At 37.7% G+C, this 23,197-nt stretch overlaps 1 protein-coding gene across 2 annotated transcripts in view; it reads left to right on the forward strand.

Moving 5' to 3' along the window:
• The window catches only part of DCL4 (dicer-like 4), a 77,216-nt gene that overhangs the window by 10,577 nt on the left and 43,442 nt on the right, over positions 1-23,197 (forward strand). For both annotated transcript variants that reach the window (XM_077367066.1, XM_077367067.1), the window contains exons 4-9: positions 2,137-2,277; positions 2,379-2,451; positions 10,157-10,221; positions 10,387-10,530; positions 10,625-10,753; positions 21,094-21,232. In XM_077367066.1, coding sequence (XP_077223181.1) covers positions 2,137-2,277; positions 2,379-2,451; positions 10,157-10,221; positions 10,387-10,530; positions 10,625-10,753; positions 21,094-21,232 — 691 coding nt within the window. The remainder of the gene's footprint in view (positions 1-2,136; positions 2,278-2,378; positions 2,452-10,156; positions 10,222-10,386; positions 10,531-10,624; positions 10,754-21,093; positions 21,233-23,197) is intronic.

Consider the following 23,197-nt stretch of genomic DNA (forward strand, 5'->3'; position numbering starts at 1 on the left):
GTTTCAATTCGTTTTCAGTCTATGTGTTTTTCGTCAATTCAGAGTTCATTGTCAGTTGTATGCCATTTTTTCATGATCATATAATAATACGTTAATGTTCAATATGACCCACACATACACCACACACATAATGCTGGCGCAAACCCGTCAGCTCAAGATTGTTATCCTTTGTCCCAGATCTTATGGTACAAGTGTAACCTCAACTGTATAGATTTTCACTTGAAATTGTCTGTGCCCAAAAATGGAAGCTGCACACAGTAATTTCTTAAGGAAGATAGCTTCTATCATAAAGGCTCTGTTATTTTGGATGTAAAACAATGCAAAACAATAGGGGACAGCCCCCTAGAACAAAAGGGGACAACCCCCTATTTCCTATCCTACTGTCAGTGGCTTATTCGGCGCTATAGCTGTTTACGAAACGTGGCATGGGAGATCTGTCAGCGGCGGGAGAGGGTAAAAACTGAACATGCTAAAGTTTTATACTTGATTTATGAAATTTTTTACTTTTCTTGGTAGTTCTCCAATTTGCTTTGAAAATTATCTTTTCTCATCCGTCTTGGGGGTATTTCGAGTTCTGGCTCATTCAAGAAGCACGGTTTGGTTCATTATTGGATCTCTCGGCTGCGGTCGGTCGCAGTCCGGGCAAAAATGAGGTGTCAAATACACGTGTAAATAATAAGGTGTTTAGTTTTTAAAAATCTTAGCATAAAAATGTTATTTAGTTTTTAAAGATCTTAGGATAAAAATGTCCTAACCGAAGTTAACAAACTTGGAGCTTAACTTACCACGGTTGTACACCTCTTCGTGCAGTCAAATACACATGTGAAAAAGATGGGAATAGATTGCGTGGAAATTAAGAGATAAATCCAACAAAATGTTTGGTTGACAAACTTGATAATCTTAACTTACCACGGTTGTACACCTCTTTGAGTGTTCAAATACATGGGTAATGTTGTGTTCAAAAATTGGAGATCTGCTTATATGGCTTCGGAAGAGCGCAGGTGGACCTGCACGAGGTAGCAAAAGGTCAGACGGCTAACCCGGAGCGGTTACTCCAGGAGGGCCCTCTGATGCTTAAGTCAGTAAGTGCAACAAATAAGGAAAATCTTCTATGAATACTGAATTTTGGGATTCGGACCCTTACCTTTGAACCTGTGAAGGCTATTTATAGTTGGAGTCTGCATATTAGATTACCTTTCTGCCCCCAGACATGTGTCAACCTGTGATTAGACAGAATTTGCTCTAGAACCTTCTTCTAGGGGGTATGATTACTTAGTTACCCCTTGTTAGGTGGTATAATCACCTAGCTGTCCTTCTGCCACCTGTAGGTTTGTGTTTGGATGGTCATTTTTAGTCCCCATCAGTTGCCCCTGATTCCTCAGGTCGACTTGTTTGATCTGGGGAAGTAAGTAGGCATTCAGTTTGTCCGTTAGATGATCTGGGTTCTTTTTTGAACTTGACATCCACTTGTCTATACGAACTGGATCTCATGGTCGAACTGGACTTTATTTAGAGCTTAGCATCCACTTCATCTAAGAAATATACTGAACATCAAAATTTTCTATCGACTCAAAGGGTCTCGTCCGAGAGGACTCCTAGAAAGAGTCAAAATATGAAAAATAGGATTTTTAGAAGTGTTGAGATCTTAAATTCATGACAAATCTAAGAACTTCACTCAAAGAAGGATTTCTTGAACGAAACGTCTACAGAAGCATCAAGGCTAATATCTAATTTAATTTTTTTGTGTTTTGTAAGTTGTTTTATTTAGGGAACCTCTTGATGAACAATAAGAGGCACTTTTTTTTTAATTAAGAAAATGTAATTAACAGTCATTAAAGCCGAAAGTTCACCTTGCCTCTATATCAATAAAACCAAAACTTAAAGGTTGCTTCTCTTTTAAAGAATTATTGGGTGTGGTTTTGAATATCTTTACTTGTTTTGGGCCTTTGGCAATTTATATTTCAGTTGGTGCGAGTTACTTTTGATCTTACATTGCCTGCTGCTTGACTGTAATTTTCTTAATTTCTGGTGCTGATCTCTTTCTCTCTTGTATGTAAAGACCATGGGGTTTTTGAAGGCTTTCTTGTCATCCGGTTTAGTTTTATAATACTTTCTCTGCTGTGATGTGCTGTGCAGGTTTTGGTTATGACCCCTCAAATACTTCTACACAATTTAGAGCATTGTTTCATCAGGATGGAATTTATTGCACTTTTGATATTTGATGAATGCCATCACGCACAAACGCAAAATAGACATCCTTATGCACAAATCATGAAGGTGCACATGCTGTAGCATACTTATATTTTTATGATTCGGAGAATTTAGTTTTAATTACCGTATTTCTTTATAAGCTTACTTTTATGCTGGCAACTATGTAGGAGTTCTACAAAGCGAGTACCACAAAGCGTCCTCGCATATTTGGGATGACTGCCTCTCCTATCATTGGGAAAGGTAATATTCTTGCCATCCCATTTAGAAATTATCTGTTCTCTATATGTTCTATATATAAGATTGACAATTATTTATGTATCCTTTCGAATACTACTTTGATGTAACCATTCAAAAAATAGAAAAAAAATACTACTTTGATTTATTACCAGCATAGTTATAAATTCCGTTCCGTTCCGGCCGGAATGGACCGGAATTCCGGTTCCGGGCCGGAATCCGGAACGGAATGGCCATACATGCCGTTCCGGTCGGAATTCCGGTCCCGGTTGTTCCGGCCGGAATCCGGGATTATGGACGAAACAGGCGGAATGTGCTGTTTCGTCCGGAATTTCACAATTCCTGTTTTTTTTTCTCTTCCTGCTTCTTCTCCTCCCTATTTCTGTTTCCTGGTTCTAAGATTTGCATGTAAATATGGGAATACCCCCATTTGGATCTATTAAAAATAGTTTCAACACGCAAATCTACAAGGGTAAAAAGTCAACTTTCCAGTTCTAGTACAAAATGCGAAAAAATTGGTCAGGTCAAAATCCTAACTTCTAAACGATGAGGTATTTTTCTAATTTCAAAAATTCATAAAATCTATCATTTCCAAACATTATTAAATCCCAAAAGTCCGGTAAAAAAAGTCTCATAATTTGGTCTCTAAAATTTTTTCATCTTGTTAGGCACTGGTCAACTCACTGGTCAACATCCTGGTCAACATGGGCATTTCAGCTGATAGTGATTTTCCTTTAAGTAAATGTTGGATCTTCTACATATTTTGTCCAATTAATTGTTTATTCTATTTTTCTCACAATTTTTATTTTTTTTTTCATATTTTTAACTATTGGAAAAAAAATTCCCTCATCGTAGCGGAACGAAAAGTTTCGAATGAAATGCCGAACGAAACAGACAAAACACTGAAATGTTCGGTTTCGGTAGCCGAAACGAAACGGCGAACGAAACGAAATTTATAACTTAGATTACCAGTGATTGGTTGAACCACTTATTCGACCTTGATGTAGGATCTTCAGATTCAACACTTATCGTTGAATATTTTCTCCACAAATTAGAACAACCAGCCGATGATGGTTTAAAATGAATTCGAAATTTGTTATAGAAGTTCCAACGGAAAATGGGTGTATCAATTAGGGTTTCATTAGGTTCAGGGTTCTAGACCGAATATGGACAGAGGGCCACAAAATAAGATGTAAGGAACATCAATGGGAAGGGTCCGGCTGCTTATGACCCATTTCTAGGTGTTTGATGGGTCTTTAGGCTGCCTGATTTTTGGTTGTGGGAAAATATAGTGGCTGGATTGGTGCAAGGTGGAAACTTCATGGCATGATGCAAATAATAACCGTATCCTTTATTAAACCCAACAAACTTTTGATGTAAATTAGCTTCGGACTCGTATGGCTCATTGCTCGTTACAATCCCTTTTTTTTTACAGTATCATGAATTTGCTCGATGAGTAGAAAAGTTGTCATCATTAGCACTTGGTCTCTCTTCAGGAGGCAAAGGAACCAATTCGTTTGGTGCTCTTAGGCTGAATTCCCATTATAATCTCAAAAGGGGTGTGGCATGCAGTTTTATTGACATGGATTTTATCAAGATTTCAAGTTTTGGTTTCATTATGTGTTTCGTCACAACGTAAATGGAAATATGTCGGTTTCATATGGAAATTTTGGTGAAGTCTATGGTTTGGCTGATCCAAAGGGATATAGATCTCCTCTAATCTGCAAAGAAGGTTAGTATAACAAATAAGCTCATGGTATGCTCTGTGTCTGCAAAAATAGCAAAGTTTGGACAATCCAAGCTTCGCCTAGGGTTTGCACTTTTGGTTGGGCCGCTTGTCGTGGGAGGATTCAAACAGTGGATTTCTTAAGGAAGCGGAAAGTATTAATTATTGACCACTGTGCCTTATTCGTAAAGGAAGGAGAAACAACAACCATATTCTCCTCCATTGCAAAGTGGCTAGGGAGGTATGGGGGCAAGCTTCTTAGTCGGTTTGGTATTCATTGGGTTTTCCTTGAAAACCTTATTGATCTCATTCATGGTTGGACGGCTGCCCCATGGAAGATAAAAGGAAAATTTTTGTGGAATGTATCCCTACTAGCTATAATTTGGGTTCTATGGAAGGAAAGAAATGCGAGAATATTTAAAGGATATTCTAGAAGTCCTGCATTCTTATTCATCAAAGCGGTTGCATTCACGATTGGTTGGGTGAGATCCTTCCCATCTTTCACTTTTGTATCTGCTTATGACTTACGGGAAGGATGGAGAGAAATTTGTTGGAGTGTAGAAAGGAAGCAAAAAGTGTCGCAATACCCTAAAGTTAAACTTTGATGGATCGAGCTTGGGCAATCCCGGTCCGGCCAGTATTGGGAGTGTTTTAAGGAATGAACAAAGGGAAGTAGTTTGGGCATTCGCGGGTCCTATTGGGGAGGCGGACACGTCGGTGGCCGAGGTTCGTGTTGCTCACTAGGGCATAAAACTTTTGGCCGTGAATAGAGTAGACAATGTGATTGTAGAAGGGAATCTTTGAATGTTATAAAGTGGCAAAACTAGTCACAATATCACCCGTGGAGATTTGATCCGTTTTTTTGATGAAATGTTCTACTGGATGAAGCCATTATCTCTACAATTCAAGCGTGTTCGCCAGTTGGTAATGAGGTGGCCGATAGGTTTGCTAGAGAACGGGTGTCGAAAGAGTCATTGGCTTTGTTTGATCCCCCCTGAGGTGAAATTCTCCTGGAAATCTTTGTATTTATCTTTGTTTTGGGCTCCATGATCTATGCACCTTGACTATCTCGATCTCTTTTTGCAATGCAATTGGCAATCATTCATAAAAAAAAAACAAATAAGCTCAAAATTTGTTAGGTTCCTAGACAATTCTAGAAAAAACACCCCACACCACCCTTCCCTCCATCCTGTCTAAACTCTAAACACTCGAACACCCGCACATTTTTATTCCTAGCAATCATAAATATAATTTTCTTACACGCACGCTCACACAGATATATATATATATATATATATATATATATATATATATAAAATATATATATATATACCATTCAAAAAAAAAAAAAAAAAAAAAAAATATATATATATATATATATATATATAAAAAATACACCATTATTACACTAAATGACAAAGAAAGATATCTTTCTTTTTTCAACGCAACTCAACAAAGCCTTTGTCCCAAACTAGTTGGGGTCCGCTAAAATGAATCCTTAGAGAAATTTCATGAAGAACGTAAAAGGAATCTACCCGGCTCTAATCCCGGCTCTAGTTGGGTTCTTCTACGTGGATCATTTTCTTCGATTCTATCCTATCTAAGGTCATGGTCTCTATTATGTTCCTAGCTATCAAGTCTTTCTTGACTGTTTCTACCCAAGTTGTTTTTGGTCTGCCCCTACCTTTTTTTACTCGATCAATTTGGCACATTAATGAAGAGGTAGGGGCAAAGATATCTTTCTTTTTTAATTTATTTTTATTTTTAATATTTTATAAAAGAATTATAATAAAGATATAACATAATGAGAAGATAGAACATAAATTTACCTTTAAAAAAAAACGATGGAACATAAATTTATGTATAAAAAGGCATGACTAAATCTACATATGCCTTGATTTTGTACTTTTTTGAAAGTTTAATGACTTAATTTTGTAAGAAAAATAAAAAATATGTTATGATTGTTAAGTGTATTAAGTCATTGAGGGCATTCTTGTCATTCTTGTAACCTATTTACTCGCCCATATATATGTATTTGTGTGGGAGAGGGTAATAAGTGCCTCATCTGTTCTCTTCTCTTACTCCTCTCTTTCTCTTCAATCTCCACTTCATGAACTTGATTCATCGAACATGGTATCAGAGCCAATGGTAGTGAGAGCCAACAATCTTGAAGACTCGACATGGGTTCCGGTATGTAATACTTTAACGACCCGGATTTATGGCAAATTTTTAGAGATTATTTTTTTTAAAAAAATCCCAAAATCCGAATTGCTACCCCAAAAAGGGAAACAACAACTAAACAATTCAATTTACATTAACAGAATGTCTATTACATGTTTTATGTCGACTCCAAAAGAAATCCTATGAGTGCTCTCTCCCATCCTAAGTGCCACCTAGACCTGTTCATCGGCAAACGCTCCTTCACTTTCTTCAGCTACAAAGTCTGGAAAATAATCTAAGTCAAACAACAAGCTCATGTGACTGGCTTGGATAATAAAAGTGACAAATCTACTTTATAAAGATGTTTCCCATGGCATTCACATGTGATAAGGAAAAAACAATAAGAATTATAAGATTTATTGCTAAGGATAAAGAATATCAATACGCATGTGAGAATGTCAAGGGAATATACTAAAGATGGCAAATCATGGAATCATATAAGAGAGCGTCAATCATACAGAGTACATATAGAGATAGGTAAACTATGAGAAGTATCATGTCATCTCGACAGGGTATATGGGTCATATCTATCTCCTCATAAGTATATACACGATGGAAATCATCACAAACCCGTCGGTAAGTGGCCACACATAGCTCTATGTCCTTCCCGTACTATAGTACGAGGCGTAAACAAAATCACCGTGTATATAGATTATGGCCTAAAAATAAAAAGTCCTACTACAAGAAATTCTACGGGGATAATCAGTTAATTCAATGACATAGGTGTAAAAAGAATGTGAATAATCATAGGAAACAGAAATATAATCACAGAAATCATAATTGTAACTAATATTATAAAAGTCAGTCATAACTTGCCTTGATATTGAAGTCTAGGTGATCGCACGGAGTCCTGACATACTGATATGAAGATGAGGATCCTGAGGTCCAAATTTAATAATTAGCTCGGTGTCAATTTCTTCTTTCCGTCTTATGTTAAAGTTATTTAACATATGCCTATTATTGTCCTATGTATTTTTATTTATTTGTTCAACTACTCTCTAGTCTCTATATGGTCCCAAAAATCATATTTTCCGTACCCTAAAATATATATTTTTTTCATCAAAATACTCTGAAAATCTGCAACTAAATCAGCCCTAATAACTATAAAAATCTGCGACTAATCATTAAATAAAACTACGAAAATCAACACTTAATCATGAACTAAAAACCATGGAAATCTGAACTTGTTATGCCTTAAAGACTATGAAAAATCAGCACCTACTTATATGCTTAAATACTCAAAATCAGCACCGATTTAGGGATATAAAACAGTGAAAATCAGCAACTAATTAGGGTTTAAATCTGCCAAAATCAGCAACTAATTAGGGATATAAATCTGTAAAAATTAGCAATTTTTATGGTACAAAACTTTGTAAAATCATCATGTAAGGAGAGGCGATAAAAATTTCTTTAAATTACACGTGTGGGTTAAAACATATATAAACAAACCCCCCAACACTTTAAAATAGATTTAGAAATAGTTTCACATAAGAAAATTATGATTTCTACATTAAAAACCCTAAAAAGAAAATAAAAAACTCTTTTCTTGATTGAAAAGAAATCAAGATCCATGTGAAATACATTTAAAATCCTAATTTGAACAACCGAAAACACTAAAAAACAAAAACACATCAATTTTACATCCAAAAATACCAAAAATAGGTTTTTGGGCACTTACTCGAAGACGAAAAACCAATCGTAGCTTTTCTTCTTCCTTTCTTCTCCCCTCTTTATTTCCTTTTCCTTCAATTTTTAGGTGATTAAAAATAACCATAGATGGGTTTATTTATTAACTTTGCCTTGAGTTTTATTTCAAGAAGGATTTTAATTATTAGATTACTAATTTAAGAAGGGTGGAAATATCAATATAGGGTTTCCTAGCTTATTCTAATATACTATTGGCATTTAGGTTATATTAGATTACTTTTACATTTTAGTTTTTTTAAATAAAGCAACCTAAAAGTTGCCTAATAAACTTAGCCTAGAGTTTTATTTCAAGAAGGATTTTAATTATTAGATTACTAATTTAAGAAAGGTGGAAATATCAATATAGGGTTTCCTAGCTCATTCTAATATACTATTGGCATTTAGGTTATATTAGATTACTCTTACATTTTAGTTTTTTTAAATAAAGCAACCTAAAAGTTGCCTAATAAGGCAAAAAACGTAACTATGCCTAAGCCTAATAGAAAAATGGTCATAACTTGCTCAATTACGTCCGAATCGCTAAACCTTGGGTTCGTTGGATAGGTATTCAAAATACTCATCTACCGAGATCGAAATCATGTCGAACAGACAAGATTTGGTGCCCCAAAATTAGGCTATACTAAAAGTGACGAAAAGACACTATGACCGTTGATTTTTAAGATCGTTTAATCTAATGCGGAATAGGAAATACACAAGAATCTTACAGATTAGGGATCGATCCAATATCTAATTTACATATCCTACAGTCCGAAAACTCAAAATCGCAGATGTAGCTGTTAATCTTTGATCAAAAGAGCTACAACCTAGATTTAATTAGGATTTGTATCTTTATAGGTCCTTGGTGCCCTTTAAATGAATTTCATCCCCGAAATTCGACTCCCTAAATTCCCTTACGTTAACAATTTTTATGTATTAAAATTACAATTCTAATGTGATATGCATACAATACAACTAAAGGAGAGTGTACTTCTCCAACCAACTTTGAAAATTTCTAAGTTAGATACAATTTATGAATTTGAAGGAAGATTCAATAGTTAAATAGACAACGTGTTATGGAATTTGTTAGTGTGTTTCGTAAACAAACAACATTTTATGGCGTCCGTTACTTTTGTGTCATAAGCAAACAATGTATCAGGTAATTTAGTTATGAACAAACAACGTATTATAATATGGTTTCGTCCATTATTTGTGTTGTCAAATGTGATCAGGTAATGTAGCTGGTGTTGTGTTTTCCTTTAAGTGTATCATGAGAATCATGAGGGAGGTGCATAGCTTTTAATTAAATTCTGTCAATCACCCTTTCCTAGGACGTACCAATGCAACATATCAAATTTCTTGAAAACCTAAGACATCTCACTTTATCATGTGGGATCTTACAATCCTCCCCTATTTAAGGCCCAACGTCTTCGTTGGCACATAGAACGGTATGACTAGGCATCCTCGGTGCACGTGAGTTCGTTATGTGGTTCTTAAAACACAATTAACTCATGTGCCTGCAGTACAAACGAATTTATTGCGTCGTTTCCTATTCATCGGCAAAGGCTCCTTCACTTTCCTCACCTACAAAGTCTGGAAAATAATCTAAGTCAAACAACATGGGGCTGCTACTGCTTTTCATTTTTTTAGAACCAGGATATATTTACTTTCCATAGTTTTCTATGGAGGGAAATATTTGTTCTTGTCTTATTGTTAAAGCCTGAACTTTGTTTTGTTTCTCTTGACGACTTACATGATATATTTTATTTCATTCTTTGGGTATATTTATTTTATTTTATTGAAAACCTATGTTTGAAGGTTTGAAAGTTGGCAAATTTTGTAAAATGAAAGTGTCCACTAGCCTGACATATAAAATTTGACCTTGTTGACTCGGTGATGCTCGGCACTTTTTTTATTAAATCACCAATTTTAAGAAAGCCAATACTTGGTTCTTTGGCCTTTTGGACGAAACGATTTATTCAGCTCAATTACATCACCAGCTACTTGGTGATGTGTTTTTCTAGTTTAATTTTACTCATTTTACATATTTGATCTACATTAGTACATGTATTGCTTTTCCAGGTGGATCCAATGAAATGCATTTTTCCAAAAGCATCAACAGTCTAGAGGATTTACTTGACGCAGAGGTGGATTGGATTATGCTATAAGTTCATGCTAGATTTTGGGCTACTCTTTGTATTCAATTTTGTCTCATGCGCTACTATTTATATTCAGTTTTCTCTCTTGGTCTAGACTCGTTTTATTCCGTTTTATAATTTTTGAAATATTATAATAGTTAGCAATTTCATTAGGTTTGTTCAGTTGATGACAATGAAGAACTGGAAAGCCTTGTGGCTTCTCCGAACACGAAGATTTACTATTATGGTCCTGTTGTTAACAGTGCTTCAAGCTCTTATCTAACTTATGGTAAAAACCTCGAGACGATAAAAAACCAGGTATGTCATTCTTATTGTTTTTGTTGTTGCACAGATTTTGTTTTATTCCACCAGGCTATCATTTATCTATTTTATTTTATTATGATAAAAACAGTGTATATCCATGATCAGAAGGAGGGTTGATGACCCAAAAAGTCTTCAGAAGAAGATTAAGCTAATATCAAGGCTCCATGAGAATCTAATTTTTTGTTTGGAAAATCTTGGCATTTGGGGAGCGACACAGGTGAGCTATTGCTGACTCCATTGAATGATTTCTGTCATTTAATTTAATTTAATTTAATTTATTTATTGCCTTTCATTTCGAAGGAATGGTATGATGTAAACTATGCCTTTTTCCAAGAATCAGATTAATCCTTGCAGTTTAAGCAGCTTTCCTTTTCTGCTTTCCTGCAGTAACAGTGTATACCAGAGGCTTTTATTGGATGTTTAGTGCTTTATGTTATTGAAATTTGAAATCATATTTAGAGATTTGCTTTATGTGTTTCTTATTATGATTTTTATGCATATTTGGGTGTGCTAGAGTCGAATTAAAGCAGAGATAAGGAATACAGAGCAGGAAATATTTGATTGTTATTATAAATGGAGATATATCATCTCAATTTTAGAATATCAAACCAAAACCATACAATAGAATGCCAAAGCAGAAAATAGAGAACATATTTGCAATTTCCAAGCAACCGTTAACCTGCTTTGGATTTCCTCCTTTGACTTATTGCATGTCTCAATTTTAGAATATCAAACCAAAACCATACAATAGAATGCCAAAGCATAAAATAGAGAACATATTTGCAATCTCCAAGCAACTGTTAACCTGCTTGGGATTTCCTCCTTTGACTTATTGCATATCTCAATTTTAGAATATCAAACCAAAACCATACAATAGAATGCCAAAGCATAAAATAGAGAAAATATTTGCAATCTCCAAGCAACCGTTAACCTGCTTTGGATTTTCTCCTTTGACTTATTGCATATTTGCAGATTATAGAGAACCTTAAAGTACCAAAGTTTTTTTCCCTTTATGGAGCTAGAGCTGTGTCTCATAATATTGTTTTGAAAGTAAAAAACTGTTGCCATTTTTTCTTCATTCTTGGTATATAGGTCTGAATGGGTATTAGATGATGTTTCAACGGCATTTTCGCCACATGTCTAAACTTGATAGACACGTTAGTAAACTAGTGGGTTAACTACATTGGTTACAACCATGGTATCACTTATCTTCCAATCTGGATTTTTTAAGGTAACAGATTTCATTAACATAGATAAACCAGAGATACAAGAAGAGGAACGAGATGCATCAGTACATGATATAACAACCTAGTCTACCTAAATATAACTCATAGTAATAAGCTGTGATCAAAATCCCACTTAAAGAGAGGAAAAACCAAAAAGGCACATGCTGCTAAAACAGAGGTGCTACCTCACATAGGGATCTGAGTTTTGTTACTACAAGACAAGAGCCACCTAGAGAAAAAATGAAGACAGACACCTTAATCCAAAGGCAGGGGAAGGTGTGTCCAGTTCTCAGGGATGGGCAATCTACTCCCTCCCTAGAAAGACTGTCTGCTATGTCATTTGAAGAGCGGGGGATATGATAGAAAGATGCAAAAACACTTCTGCACAGATCGCTTAATTCAACTAACCACCCAGCTATTTTCCAAGGACATGAAGACATTCTAGCCAGTCTTATCTCCAATATTGCTACATATGGGCAATATATATCAAATTTTCAGGTCTCCAATATCTCATAGTGTAATACAAAGGGTTTGCCTTATGCATCCCTGTATAATGTCCAGATTATAAATATCATGTTATACACATCACAAATTCGCTGGTACAATCTGATGTGCCACGCGTGTAATGCACTGAATATGTATTGGGTGGCAAAAATTATGATAGTGGGGTTTTCTATATCCCAGAATTTTTCCTCATGTTCCTTTCGTTCCAACACTTGAGGAAGTTTCGTAGGATTCTTTGCTAAAAACTTTGTGAAAAAACTTTATTTAATCCTCTGATTGACAAATTAAAGCATTAGACCCTCTGCTTTGGTCATTAAACCCTACGCCACTCTGACAAGAAAAATTTGTTATGTTTCTGATAGGGGATCAAAATCAGCAAGAGAAGGAGGCTCTAGATGTGGTGACCAACCGCTTGATTTTGAGGTATCAAGAGGAACACAAATAGAGCATTTTTTAGGCAAGGCAAGTCCACTTCTTTGACTTTAGTCATACAATCCACGACTTGTTTTCCAATCAATAAGGAGTTATTCCACTTGGGTCCACATTAGAATAGTTTCTTTTCTTTTTGTTGGCCTTGATAAATTCAACATTAGAGTAGTTCAAGCAACCTACACTTCTTCGACCGGCAGTCCAACTTGTCTTAAAGCAATAAACACTTCATAACTGGACTGCATGATATTCCCTCTGTTCATCGTTTTAAATTTCCCTGAAATGACCGAAATATTTCCATTTCCATCCCCACCGAAACAAAATCTACATGATTTCCTTTTACATCATTATTTCCCTGAAATTTTGACCAAAATTCCTGAAATTCAACCTAAATTCACAAAATTCGACCGAAATTCCCAAAATTCGACCGAAATGGTCAGAACGATAAAAGAATAGAAAAATGTTATTATTTGCATTTCATTTTATATCATTAATGCAGAGAACGATATTTGGTAGGCAACATCATTGAACTGCAGAGCACAATAACCGTATCTTATGCATGGGATGCCACATCGGCATGGGACCAATAATACCTTGTATCTCTATGTGGTATTGACATAGAGTTGGGATCCTTAGAGGAAAAACTAGTCATTGTATTTTTCTTATACTTATTTACATTTTACTTCTTTATTGCCTTCATTGTTTTAGACATGAGTGACAACGCATGTCTTAGGATGTTCGATGTGATTAAGCCATTATGGATGGTTTTGTTGTTTTTTTTTTTTTTTTTGAAAGGGTGGATGGTTTTATTGCTTATGCGATGCTTTCTAAGTATGTATTTATTCTTTTTCTAGCATTTCCCAAAATTTCATCTTAAAATTTCATCATCTGCACATTTTTTTTAAAAGATTAAAAATTTCGTCATTTGTATGTTCTCATTCGTTTCCGCAATTTTACAAGATTTCCTTCCATGATGACTGGAACTGAAACTGAAACTGAAAACTAAAACCTTGCCTCTATTAACCTGTCAAATAATAAAAGCTAAGAAAGAAACTAGGACTGGTGGGTTTTATTATTTGAGAAGTTAATAGAGGTAATATCATGCAGTCCATGACCGTTGCTTGAACCATTCCAAAAAAAAAAAGGTTGCTTGAACTTTTAGTCGGTCGAGTTGAAGTCATTAAGATTGGACATGAGTCTATTGGGCCCCCGGCCAATATGATGGAATGAATGGAAGAAGCTATTATCTGCAAACTACTTGCAAACGTTGGCGTGAAGCCGGAAAACAAGAAGGATACAGACAATAAGAATAAAGAGGAGGGAGAATCTCTTTGGGATGTAGTGAAGGGAAAGGAAGCACGGTGATACGAGGAGGATGAAGAGCGACAGAACTGGAAGCTTGGAGACTGACTATGCAAGAAGTGTTGATATCACAACTTCCGAAGACGGGTGGCCTGCGGGAGGTGTGGCAAAATCTGCTCAAACAGAGACCGTTCTTTACAGAGAAGTGTAGACCTCAAAGCTTGATCATCCCGCATCCCGAAGGTTGAAGGAGAGGTGGAGAAACCATAAAAAGGGAAGTCTGCAGTTGTAAAATAAGGCCAACCCAGTAGCATTGGTTTGTTTTCATATTCGATGAGCTCCTATGAAGAAACAATGAAACTTGACACGATATCGGGATTCAAAGACGGTATCTGGGGTAAGCTTGTCTAAAGATGGTCTGGCTCTGCCAATGCGCTGGAGGTGTGGTAGCTAGAATGAGTGGGGGAAGATGTCAATTTTGGGTGACCGGTATTGATGCTCTGGAGGTGATGATCGAGACCCTTGAAAACAACGGCAAGGAAGAGTGGTGCGACAATGGAGTTTGAAACCAGGATCCCCTTTTGCCAAGTTAGAGATATGGAGCACAAGAAAAAGTGAGTGGATGATTGATGCATGGTAGGAATGACGATCCGAGATTTCTTCAGCCACCGGTGGGAGAGATCCTGCGTGGTGATTTGTCTGGGTAGTGGCATTGGATGGGGGGTTTGCAGCTGTGGCTATAGGATCGAGAGCTTGAAAGATGTTTACCTGGATCTTATAGAAGGTGGTTACTCTGTTTTTGATGCTCTTCAAGCCTTGGAGATTCATAGAGATTCCTGTAGGAAAAACCTCATCATACTCGGTAATGGGAAGAGTATAAATACCTCTCCTCGTTCCTCGCCGAGAAGCGCTCAAGTAATATGCCTATGGATCGGGAGGCGAGGAGGAGAGGCCAATACTTGAATAGAGAAACTTCCCAGGAGAAACGGGAAAATCAGGTCGATGGGTTGCGGGAGCAAGATTAAACATTAGTTCAGATAAGCCTCAGGCGATTGGAAATGTAAGGACTGCGGATGCTATAATTTTGGAAGGCGTAGTTGTTGCAGAAAGTGTTTGCTGTTCAGAGAGAAAGGTATAGCTGGCATAAAGAGCCCTCAAATGTCCCTGACTTGTAGCATGGTAGAGATTGTCCTAAAATCTGGAATCAGTGGCTGTTTTCCGGAAATTAGCATCTCTTATAAAGAGATAAAGGATCGGAAGATGGTCCTCAAAATGTGCCTAGTGGGCTGTATGAAAGGTTCTAAATGGAAGCTTGAGGAGGTCTGGGAATGGGCCAAAAAGTCATGGAATATCCCTCAACTTCCAAAACCTTTTGTGACTGGAGGTTCTATTTAGATTTGAATCGGAAAACCAAGCAAGCTGGGTCCTACGGCCAGGAGGGGACGCGTTGGGGAGTCCAATTGCCTCCTTACATACATGGAATCCAGCTTTTCATGCAGGTGCCAAGATTATCTGGATAAGATTCGATGGTATTCCATTTCATGCTTGGACTTCCTCAATAGTTGAAGCATTAGGTAGGGTTTTTGGCCAAGTTCTTCAAGTTAAACTATGAGAGAATCATGACCATTGTATGGCCTTTGCTTCAGCTAAAGTTCTCACCTCATATTGGAAACGTTTATGTCCATTTATTAGTTTGAAGGTTGAGAATAGAAGTTATTTAATAGGTGTTATGACGATGCTGGATGAAGGATCTATTAATGGTGAAATGAACATTAATGGTAAGTCCCATATGGGGGTTATAACCGAATCTACTTACGGTATATTGATATCGGAAGAGATGGTCGTTTCCGGCGAGGCGAGAAGGAAAATCAGTCCCAGCTTAGAAGAAAGGAAATGAACCGTTGGAAAACCCTGAATTCAAATTTGAATTGGGGTCTAATCGGGCTGAAACATTATTGGCTGGCATGCTAAGGCCTCCAAAAGCTGGAAGAGAAATAAGCCGGTTGGTTGATTTGGAAAAATAAAAGGTATTAAATGTGCAAACATGTGGCAAATCAGGAACGAATAACCAAGGAACATGGGACTTTAAAAAGGATAAAAAGAATGATAGAAAACTGGCCCTAGTCCCGAAGAAAGTAAAGGATGTCAGAAATCTCGATCGTGCAAATGATAAATAAGGCACTCTGGAAAACGAAACAAAGATCTTTCGTTAAGCGTCCTCCAGCTGGAAAACTGTCTCCAAGACAGAATACGAAAGGATTTCTTGGGGAAAACGTCTCTAGCATGCACGATGCGTATGGGTTCGCTGATAATTATTACAACCCTTCGTTGCCGGTGGTCAGTAGGGTCGGTCCTTTTCTCTATAAGAAGAAGGTTGTAGGAAGACATTCTGACAGAGGCGAAAAGAAAAAAAAGGTTCGTCTCCAACCTCCTTGCAATGCTAGAAAGCTATGATACGTATGGGGATTGGGGAAAAGCAAATCTTCAAGAGGGGATCTGGGAAAAGCTATGATACGTCTGGGGAGTCTTTGGAGTTTAAAGGAAATGGGAAATCTGCTCGGGAGGAGGGCCTGGGTGTTGGGGAAAAGCAAATCTTCAAGAGAGTGGGTCACAATAGAAAGAGGAAGCACCAAGAGCCGGCTTCAAAGGGGGAAGTGGCCCTCGAATATCTGAAACTTCACGAAACTTCTGGATGAGGCTAAAGGAAAGGAGGAGGTTGAAGAGCTTACTGGTAAGAAATCGTTAGAAGAAAGTTGTATTCCGGTTTGTGAATTACCATATTTTAAAAAAGTTATGGAGGAAGAAGAATGGCCGTGTACTTCTAGCCCTCCCCAGACCCCGCAATGGAGGGAGTCAGTCTTGTGCATTGGGCCGCCCTTTTTTTTATGGAGGAAGGAGAAAATTATCTAGACAAAGGATCTATAGGAGGAGATAACCGGATGGAAGAGGCTAGTGGGACCCCTTATTGTGGACTTGTGCTTCCTCGAGATTATCTGGATGCAGATCTCAGCACAAAAATTAAGACGTGCCTTTTTAGAGCTGAGCAACACTCTGAGGAGGTAGAAAAGGAGATCTTGGAGGAAGAGGATATGGCTCTATCAGATGAATTTTAGGAAATGTCAAAGATGGGAAGTGTTTTGGGTTTGAAGAGAATGTGGCAATAACCTAGAAAATGTTCTTTGATATTGAGAAGAGGGATGCAGAAGAAAAAAGCAACACCGGGGCGAGGTGGTAGAGAGCTTTAGGCTCTTAGGGCGTGTTTGGTTCGCTGGTTTGGGAATCGAGAATCGGAACCTGATTCATTTTACCCTATTTCACGTGTTTATTGTCACGCTTGGTAACGGAATGGGGACACCGGGCGGAAAAAAATCCTGGCATATTTGGCGGCATTCGATACCCACCCAAAGAGGTGGTATTCTGATTCCTTTGGACTTTTCTCTCCACAAATAAATAAATAAATAAATAATAAAAAAGGCTCTCGTCTCTTCCAAAACCCATCTATGCTTTCTTCAGCAGTACCTTCCTCTTTCTTTTCTCCATCTCCTTTCCAGTAGCAAATACGATGAAGCAGCCATGGCATCCACAGGAGAAACTCCACTGAATTTTTCATTCTCCAGAGTAAGAGCTTCTCAAAGATGCAAAAGTTCATCTCAAGAGCCGTATGCTCAAGTCATCAGAAGTCAATTGGCTTTATCCACTCTATGATAAACAAAACCCTAAAACAATAACAGAATGCAAAGATAGCAATCTCCCAAAAAAATACCAAGTTTTTTCGCTGTAAATCTAATAGATTTGCTTATATCATAGCATTCAAATCCATCAAAACAAAAATCCCAGAATATTTGGCCCATGTTGAAATCATAGAGGTGGATTCGAAGCTTGAAACAAGGGGGACTTCGTAGATCACAGAAGCAGGAGTGTGTTAGGGCTTGGTTGGATGAAGAAGATGATGATACTGTCATTCCCTTATGAATTCCAATGTTACCCAAACAATAGAATCTGAAATGCCATTCCGTTTGAAGAGGGAATTGGAATATGATTTGAATGTAATGGGTATACCCATTCCTGATTCCAGCAATCCAAACGCACCCTTAGGGATTGATAAGGGGTTCTTGGGTCTATCTATAGTTTTTTGAGAGGGCTGTGGTGTTGTTAGAAGTGCCTGGATTTTGGTTTATCTGTCTGTTGGCTGCTGTGTTTGGGCTTTGTTGGTTATAATTCTATGGGAGGTATATTAAGGGTACCTGATTTTAGAAGTTTTTGGGAGTTGGTAATTAAAATTGTTTTCTGGGTTTAGGTCTTCATTTGATAGGTTGATGGGGATGATCGGTAGTGTTATCCGAGAGGTGCTTGAGGGACCTTGATTTCTTGCTGCTCGTGATTTCTCTTGCTCCTTGGCTGGTCAACCTACGGTGGTATTAAAGGTCTGAAAATTTAAAATAATTGGAGTGTTGGTATTGAAAGTCTCGTGTGTTACTGAGACTAGGGTTCTTTGGGTTTTGGGAATGGTTGCAATCCCAATGTCTCTGCCGGAGGTGCAGTTTGGGTCTACAAACGGGAGTTTTAATGATCTTACTGATGGTGTTTTTTTCCCTATCTTCTCTTTTTGGCAATTGCAGAATCCTCCTTTGTCAACTCATGATGTTATGTAATGGGATGGGACTACTTGTCCCCAAACTTTGTACATCTTGTTATTACGAATAGACATGTCAATTTTCCAAAAAAATAAATAAATTGATGCATGGTAGGAGATCAGAGGAATCCCACGATCGACCTGTCGGGCTCAATGGCGGGAAGGGTTTGGAACACTTATGATTGACTTTGGAGAGTTTTTTTGAAGGTGGGAAGGTGAATCGAAAGACCTGTATCGTTAGATTGATCTTGCTACCCTGGGGCTGGATTTAAGTTAGCTCGTCTTCAGATAGAAACATAGTCTAAGAATCTAGTTAGTCTCTCTATTCCCTTTGAGGTGGATGGTATTGCGCATTGGATCTATGCCATCAAAGTTGCTAATTCTATAGAGGAGATTGCGGATGGAAGTGTGGGAATACTGGATCAGAGAGAGGCTCGGCGGAGCTTGAGGCAGAGGTGAGCGAAATCCAGAGACTTCCAGATTGCGAGTTTGAAGACAATGGGAGGTGTTCCCTGTGTCTGATCTGGGGCGTTGATTCGAGGCAGGGAGTGTTGTGTTGATCTAATGACTGCTTGTAGCGGTGTTTCCTCCATATCTGAAAGGTCAAACGCGCATCCCAATTTAGTTTTTTTCCTGGGAAGAGAGAGAGAGAGAGAGAGAGAGAGAGAGAGAGAGAGAGAGAGATTTTGAATGTCAAAATCATGGGGGTGCTGTTTGGGTAGCACATGTCAAACCTCGGTCAGGTGGGCCTAACAAAGGTGACCACGTGGAGGAAGTTTATAGGGAGAGAGCTGGAGTGGAGTTTTTGGGCAACAAAGGTAGCGAGGTTTTGCTTGCACTCTTTACTTTAGTACACCTTCTAGTTTTGCTCCTAACATTCATCCCTTTTTGTCATTTCCTGAGGGGTTGCTGCAAACTTTGCAATTTCGGGAGAGGGTGTGACCCAACATTACCCCTGCTATAGGCTTGTTCTTTTCAACCGAAGTGGAGGCACACTTTGGTTAGGTCTTCTTTTGTAACTGGCTTGCACTTTTTTCTGCACCTTATTGCAGACACAGTAGACCACAATGGCTCCACTCTTATCTCTTATGAATTCCAATGTGTAGCCTCTGTTACACCCTGGCCTGGGTCTCATAAAGACCTTGTTTCATTGGGGTGTGGACACACAACACAAGAAGCTATTTGACTCCTCATGAGACATCGGCTGTGCATGAACCACTGTCCAGCACCAACCTCAGTCTTGATCTAAGCTTGGTCTTGATTCATCCTGTCAAGGTCCAACTGCCTTCGACTTGGGCTTGATTGGTGGCTCCTCAGTCAACGGACCGTCATCAACCCAATATGAAAGAATTTAGTGTGGCTTTAAGCGGCTTGTGGTACGTGCTGTAAACTGCACCTCAAGTGCCCCTCACACAAGTGCGTGTGGCTTGGTGTGAAGCACCTAGCCTATATTACACCATGTGTGGGAGCTCAAGCAAGAGAGAGGGGTGGGAGAATATTTACCATCATTCTCAACCTTTTCTACCTAACCACTGTGGGACTAAATTTACTTAAAAACAAAAGTAACAACTACAACTTAAAAATGGAGAAAAGTTTGAAAAATCAAATTTCTTTTAACTGACCTTTAAAAACTCAATGTGCTTTTAAATTTTTTTCTATACAACTACATTTGAAACACTCCAAATGTATCTGCAGTCCCTTGTTCCGTAGTGCGACTAACTCATTGTTTTGGACTTTTCTGATTGGCTGTTAACAGCTTTTAGGAATTATTAAAGGGAGGTAAGAGGGGTTCACCAGGGGATTAAGCTTTTGGAGAGAGAGAGAGATCATGGATAAAGTAATTATCGAAGGGGACTCTTTGAATGTCATTTAGTGGCTTAGGGGATCACACGCTTTCCCATGGAAATTTGCCCCCTTCTTTGATTAGATGCAAGATTGGGTGGGAGGGGGCTCTCTTTCTTTCAGGAATGTGAGAAGATCCGCCAATTGGGAGGTAGATAGTCCACAAGGAGGTTTTGGAGATGTTTGATTTTCTCCCCCTTTGATTCTCTCTATAATGGGCTTGTCTTTGTATTCTTCTTTCTTTGCTTTCTCTCTTCTTTCTTGTATTGACCACCTCGGTCTCTTTTCTTGTCTTTAATGATATTTCTTTTTCATTAAAAAAAACAGCTAATTAGAAAAGAGTAAATACATGAGTTATTAAAACAAGGGAGTGCAAAAATATATTTCGCTAGGGTTATACTTGTTTTATTATGGAACTAAATAAGTGGTATGTAGTCACCTATTATGTGTAGAAACGATACTTCTAGTAAGTTTGTTTGATCTCTGTTTCCTATGTATCTTCCTCAGCAGGGCCTGATCTTTTGCCTTTAGCTGATAGCCAACTGCTATGCTCCCTCTTACTGTTTTTTTTCCATCTGTTCCCATCTTTTCTTTACATCTGCATTTATATTCATTTGGAAGGCTGCTCGTATCCTTTTAAGCGGAGATCACTTTGAGCTGAATGAAATGATGGAGTCTGAAGGCAATCCAAATAATGACTTCTTATCAGATATATACTTAAATCAGGCTGTCTCGGTCTGTAATTCTTATCTCATGGAAGGTATGCCTTTATGTTTACTTTTGTCTTTGCAAAAAAAATAGTCCTATTATGTTGTTAAGATGATCATCATTCTTCATTTGTTTCTTCCAACGTATTGACTCTAATTATGTTGTATTCTTCTGATAATATTTGAACATGGGTTTTCTTTTTGTTACAATTTAATGTATGTTTTTACTCTAACATTAGATAGTTTATGTCAATGGAAATACTTGTTAATTGTTGATTACTTTTTGGCTATTAATGTACATAGCAATAACATCGTCAGTGAGGTCCAATGAGAATTTGAAAATTGAAACGCGAATGGGGCTAAAACAGATTTATGTCAAAAATTTAATCAGTTTAGTTTTGTTGAATCATGCTTGATGAGTGTATTGAAAACTTATAATGTGTTTTTCTGTTTATTATTGCTTAGTAATGCTCTGATTAACTAGAAGACAAAATTCTATTGTAACATCTTGAAATTTTCAATAATAATGTATGTGTAGTGAAATGATAGACGAGACCACGGTACTCATGCCGACTTAGATGGTATATGATTAAGTTCTGCTTCTTGCAAGCTTTGTATGTTTCGTCATTCATTTATACATGATGTCCAGCAATAATTAACAGCCCGACAACCTTAAACAAGTGTCGAGTTGCATCATTTCAAATAAAAAAAAAACCAAAAACAAATATCCATAAATTATAATAATAGCTTCGAGTAGAATAAATAGCAAGCACTCAACTATTCTCTGATTCAAAAATATAAATAGACAAATTTGGAATGATATCACATCAGAAATTTATTGCGAATATCAGTCATTTCAAATAACGAAGTATTTCACGCTCTTCCACAACAGCCAATCTACTCAACTCAACTCAACAAAGCCTTTGTCCCAAACTAGTTGGGGTCGGCTAAATGAATCATTTAGAAAAATTTCAGGAAGAATGTGAAAGGAATCTATCCGGCTCTAATCCTGGCTCTAGTTGGGTTCTTCTACATGGATCTTTTTCTTCCATTCTATCCTATCCAAGGTCATGTTCTCTGTTATGTTCCTATCTATCAAGTCTTTCCTCACCATTTCCACCCAAGTTGTTTTCGGTCTGCCCCTAACAAATGAAAAATAAAATAGCTAATACTATATCTGTCACGCCCTGACCTGAGATCCGGCCCGGCCCGCGTGACAGCCCCGCATGCCCGTAGGGTCGCCCCCACAAGCACGCAAGGCTCAAATCACAATCAACCATAAATATCATACAAAGCTGCTAAATAAATTTGTGGAAACAAGATCTATTTAAAACATTATGATCTAATACGACATAAGGAGTTCATAAACATCTCCTATACCAAAGCTAATGTTCATTACCAATACCTCAAAGTAAAATGTGTAAATCAATCTGAAATGATGTGACTACACTGAAACTGAGTCCTACTCCAATGGTCCTCTCGCTCAGGAATCCAATGACGATCGATCTACTGCTCCTCAATATCTGAAAATTTTTAACGACATAATGAGCTAGCAGCCCCGACCACATTGTGACCTGGTGGTCACCGGTTCGAGTCACAGAAACAGCCTCTCTGTAAAGCAGGGGTAATGCGTACATCTAGCCCTCCCCAGACCTCGCAATGGCGGGAGCCTCGTGCACTGGGCCACCCTTTTTAATAAGCTAGCAGCTCTGCCGCTTTACCCAATCCATATCAGCTAATAGAATATGCATATATGCAAGTGCAGAGCAAGAAATGCCATGTCATGAAGTCCAATCTATGCAACAATTTATAAAAGTACAGAAATTGTCTCAAACATGGAGTACATGGGTAAAATAAATGCTTTTACATAAAAATATATCCAACCACTCGGTTTTGCAATTTCCCAATCTGAAAATAATGACAGAATACAAATCAGTCTTTTCTGCAGCCAATTTCCAACCCTAAAGGCAGGTAGCGTGCCCCAAGGTGAACACTCGTTCGCAGGACTCGCAAGACTT

This window comes from Tasmannia lanceolata, unplaced genomic scaffold (assembly GCF_043159265.1).
Source record: "Tasmannia lanceolata isolate RefF3 unplaced genomic scaffold, GAP_Taslan_0.1 ptg000023l, whole genome shotgun sequence".
Classification (NCBI taxonomy): Eukaryota; Viridiplantae; Streptophyta; class Magnoliopsida; order Canellales; family Winteraceae; genus Tasmannia; species Tasmannia lanceolata.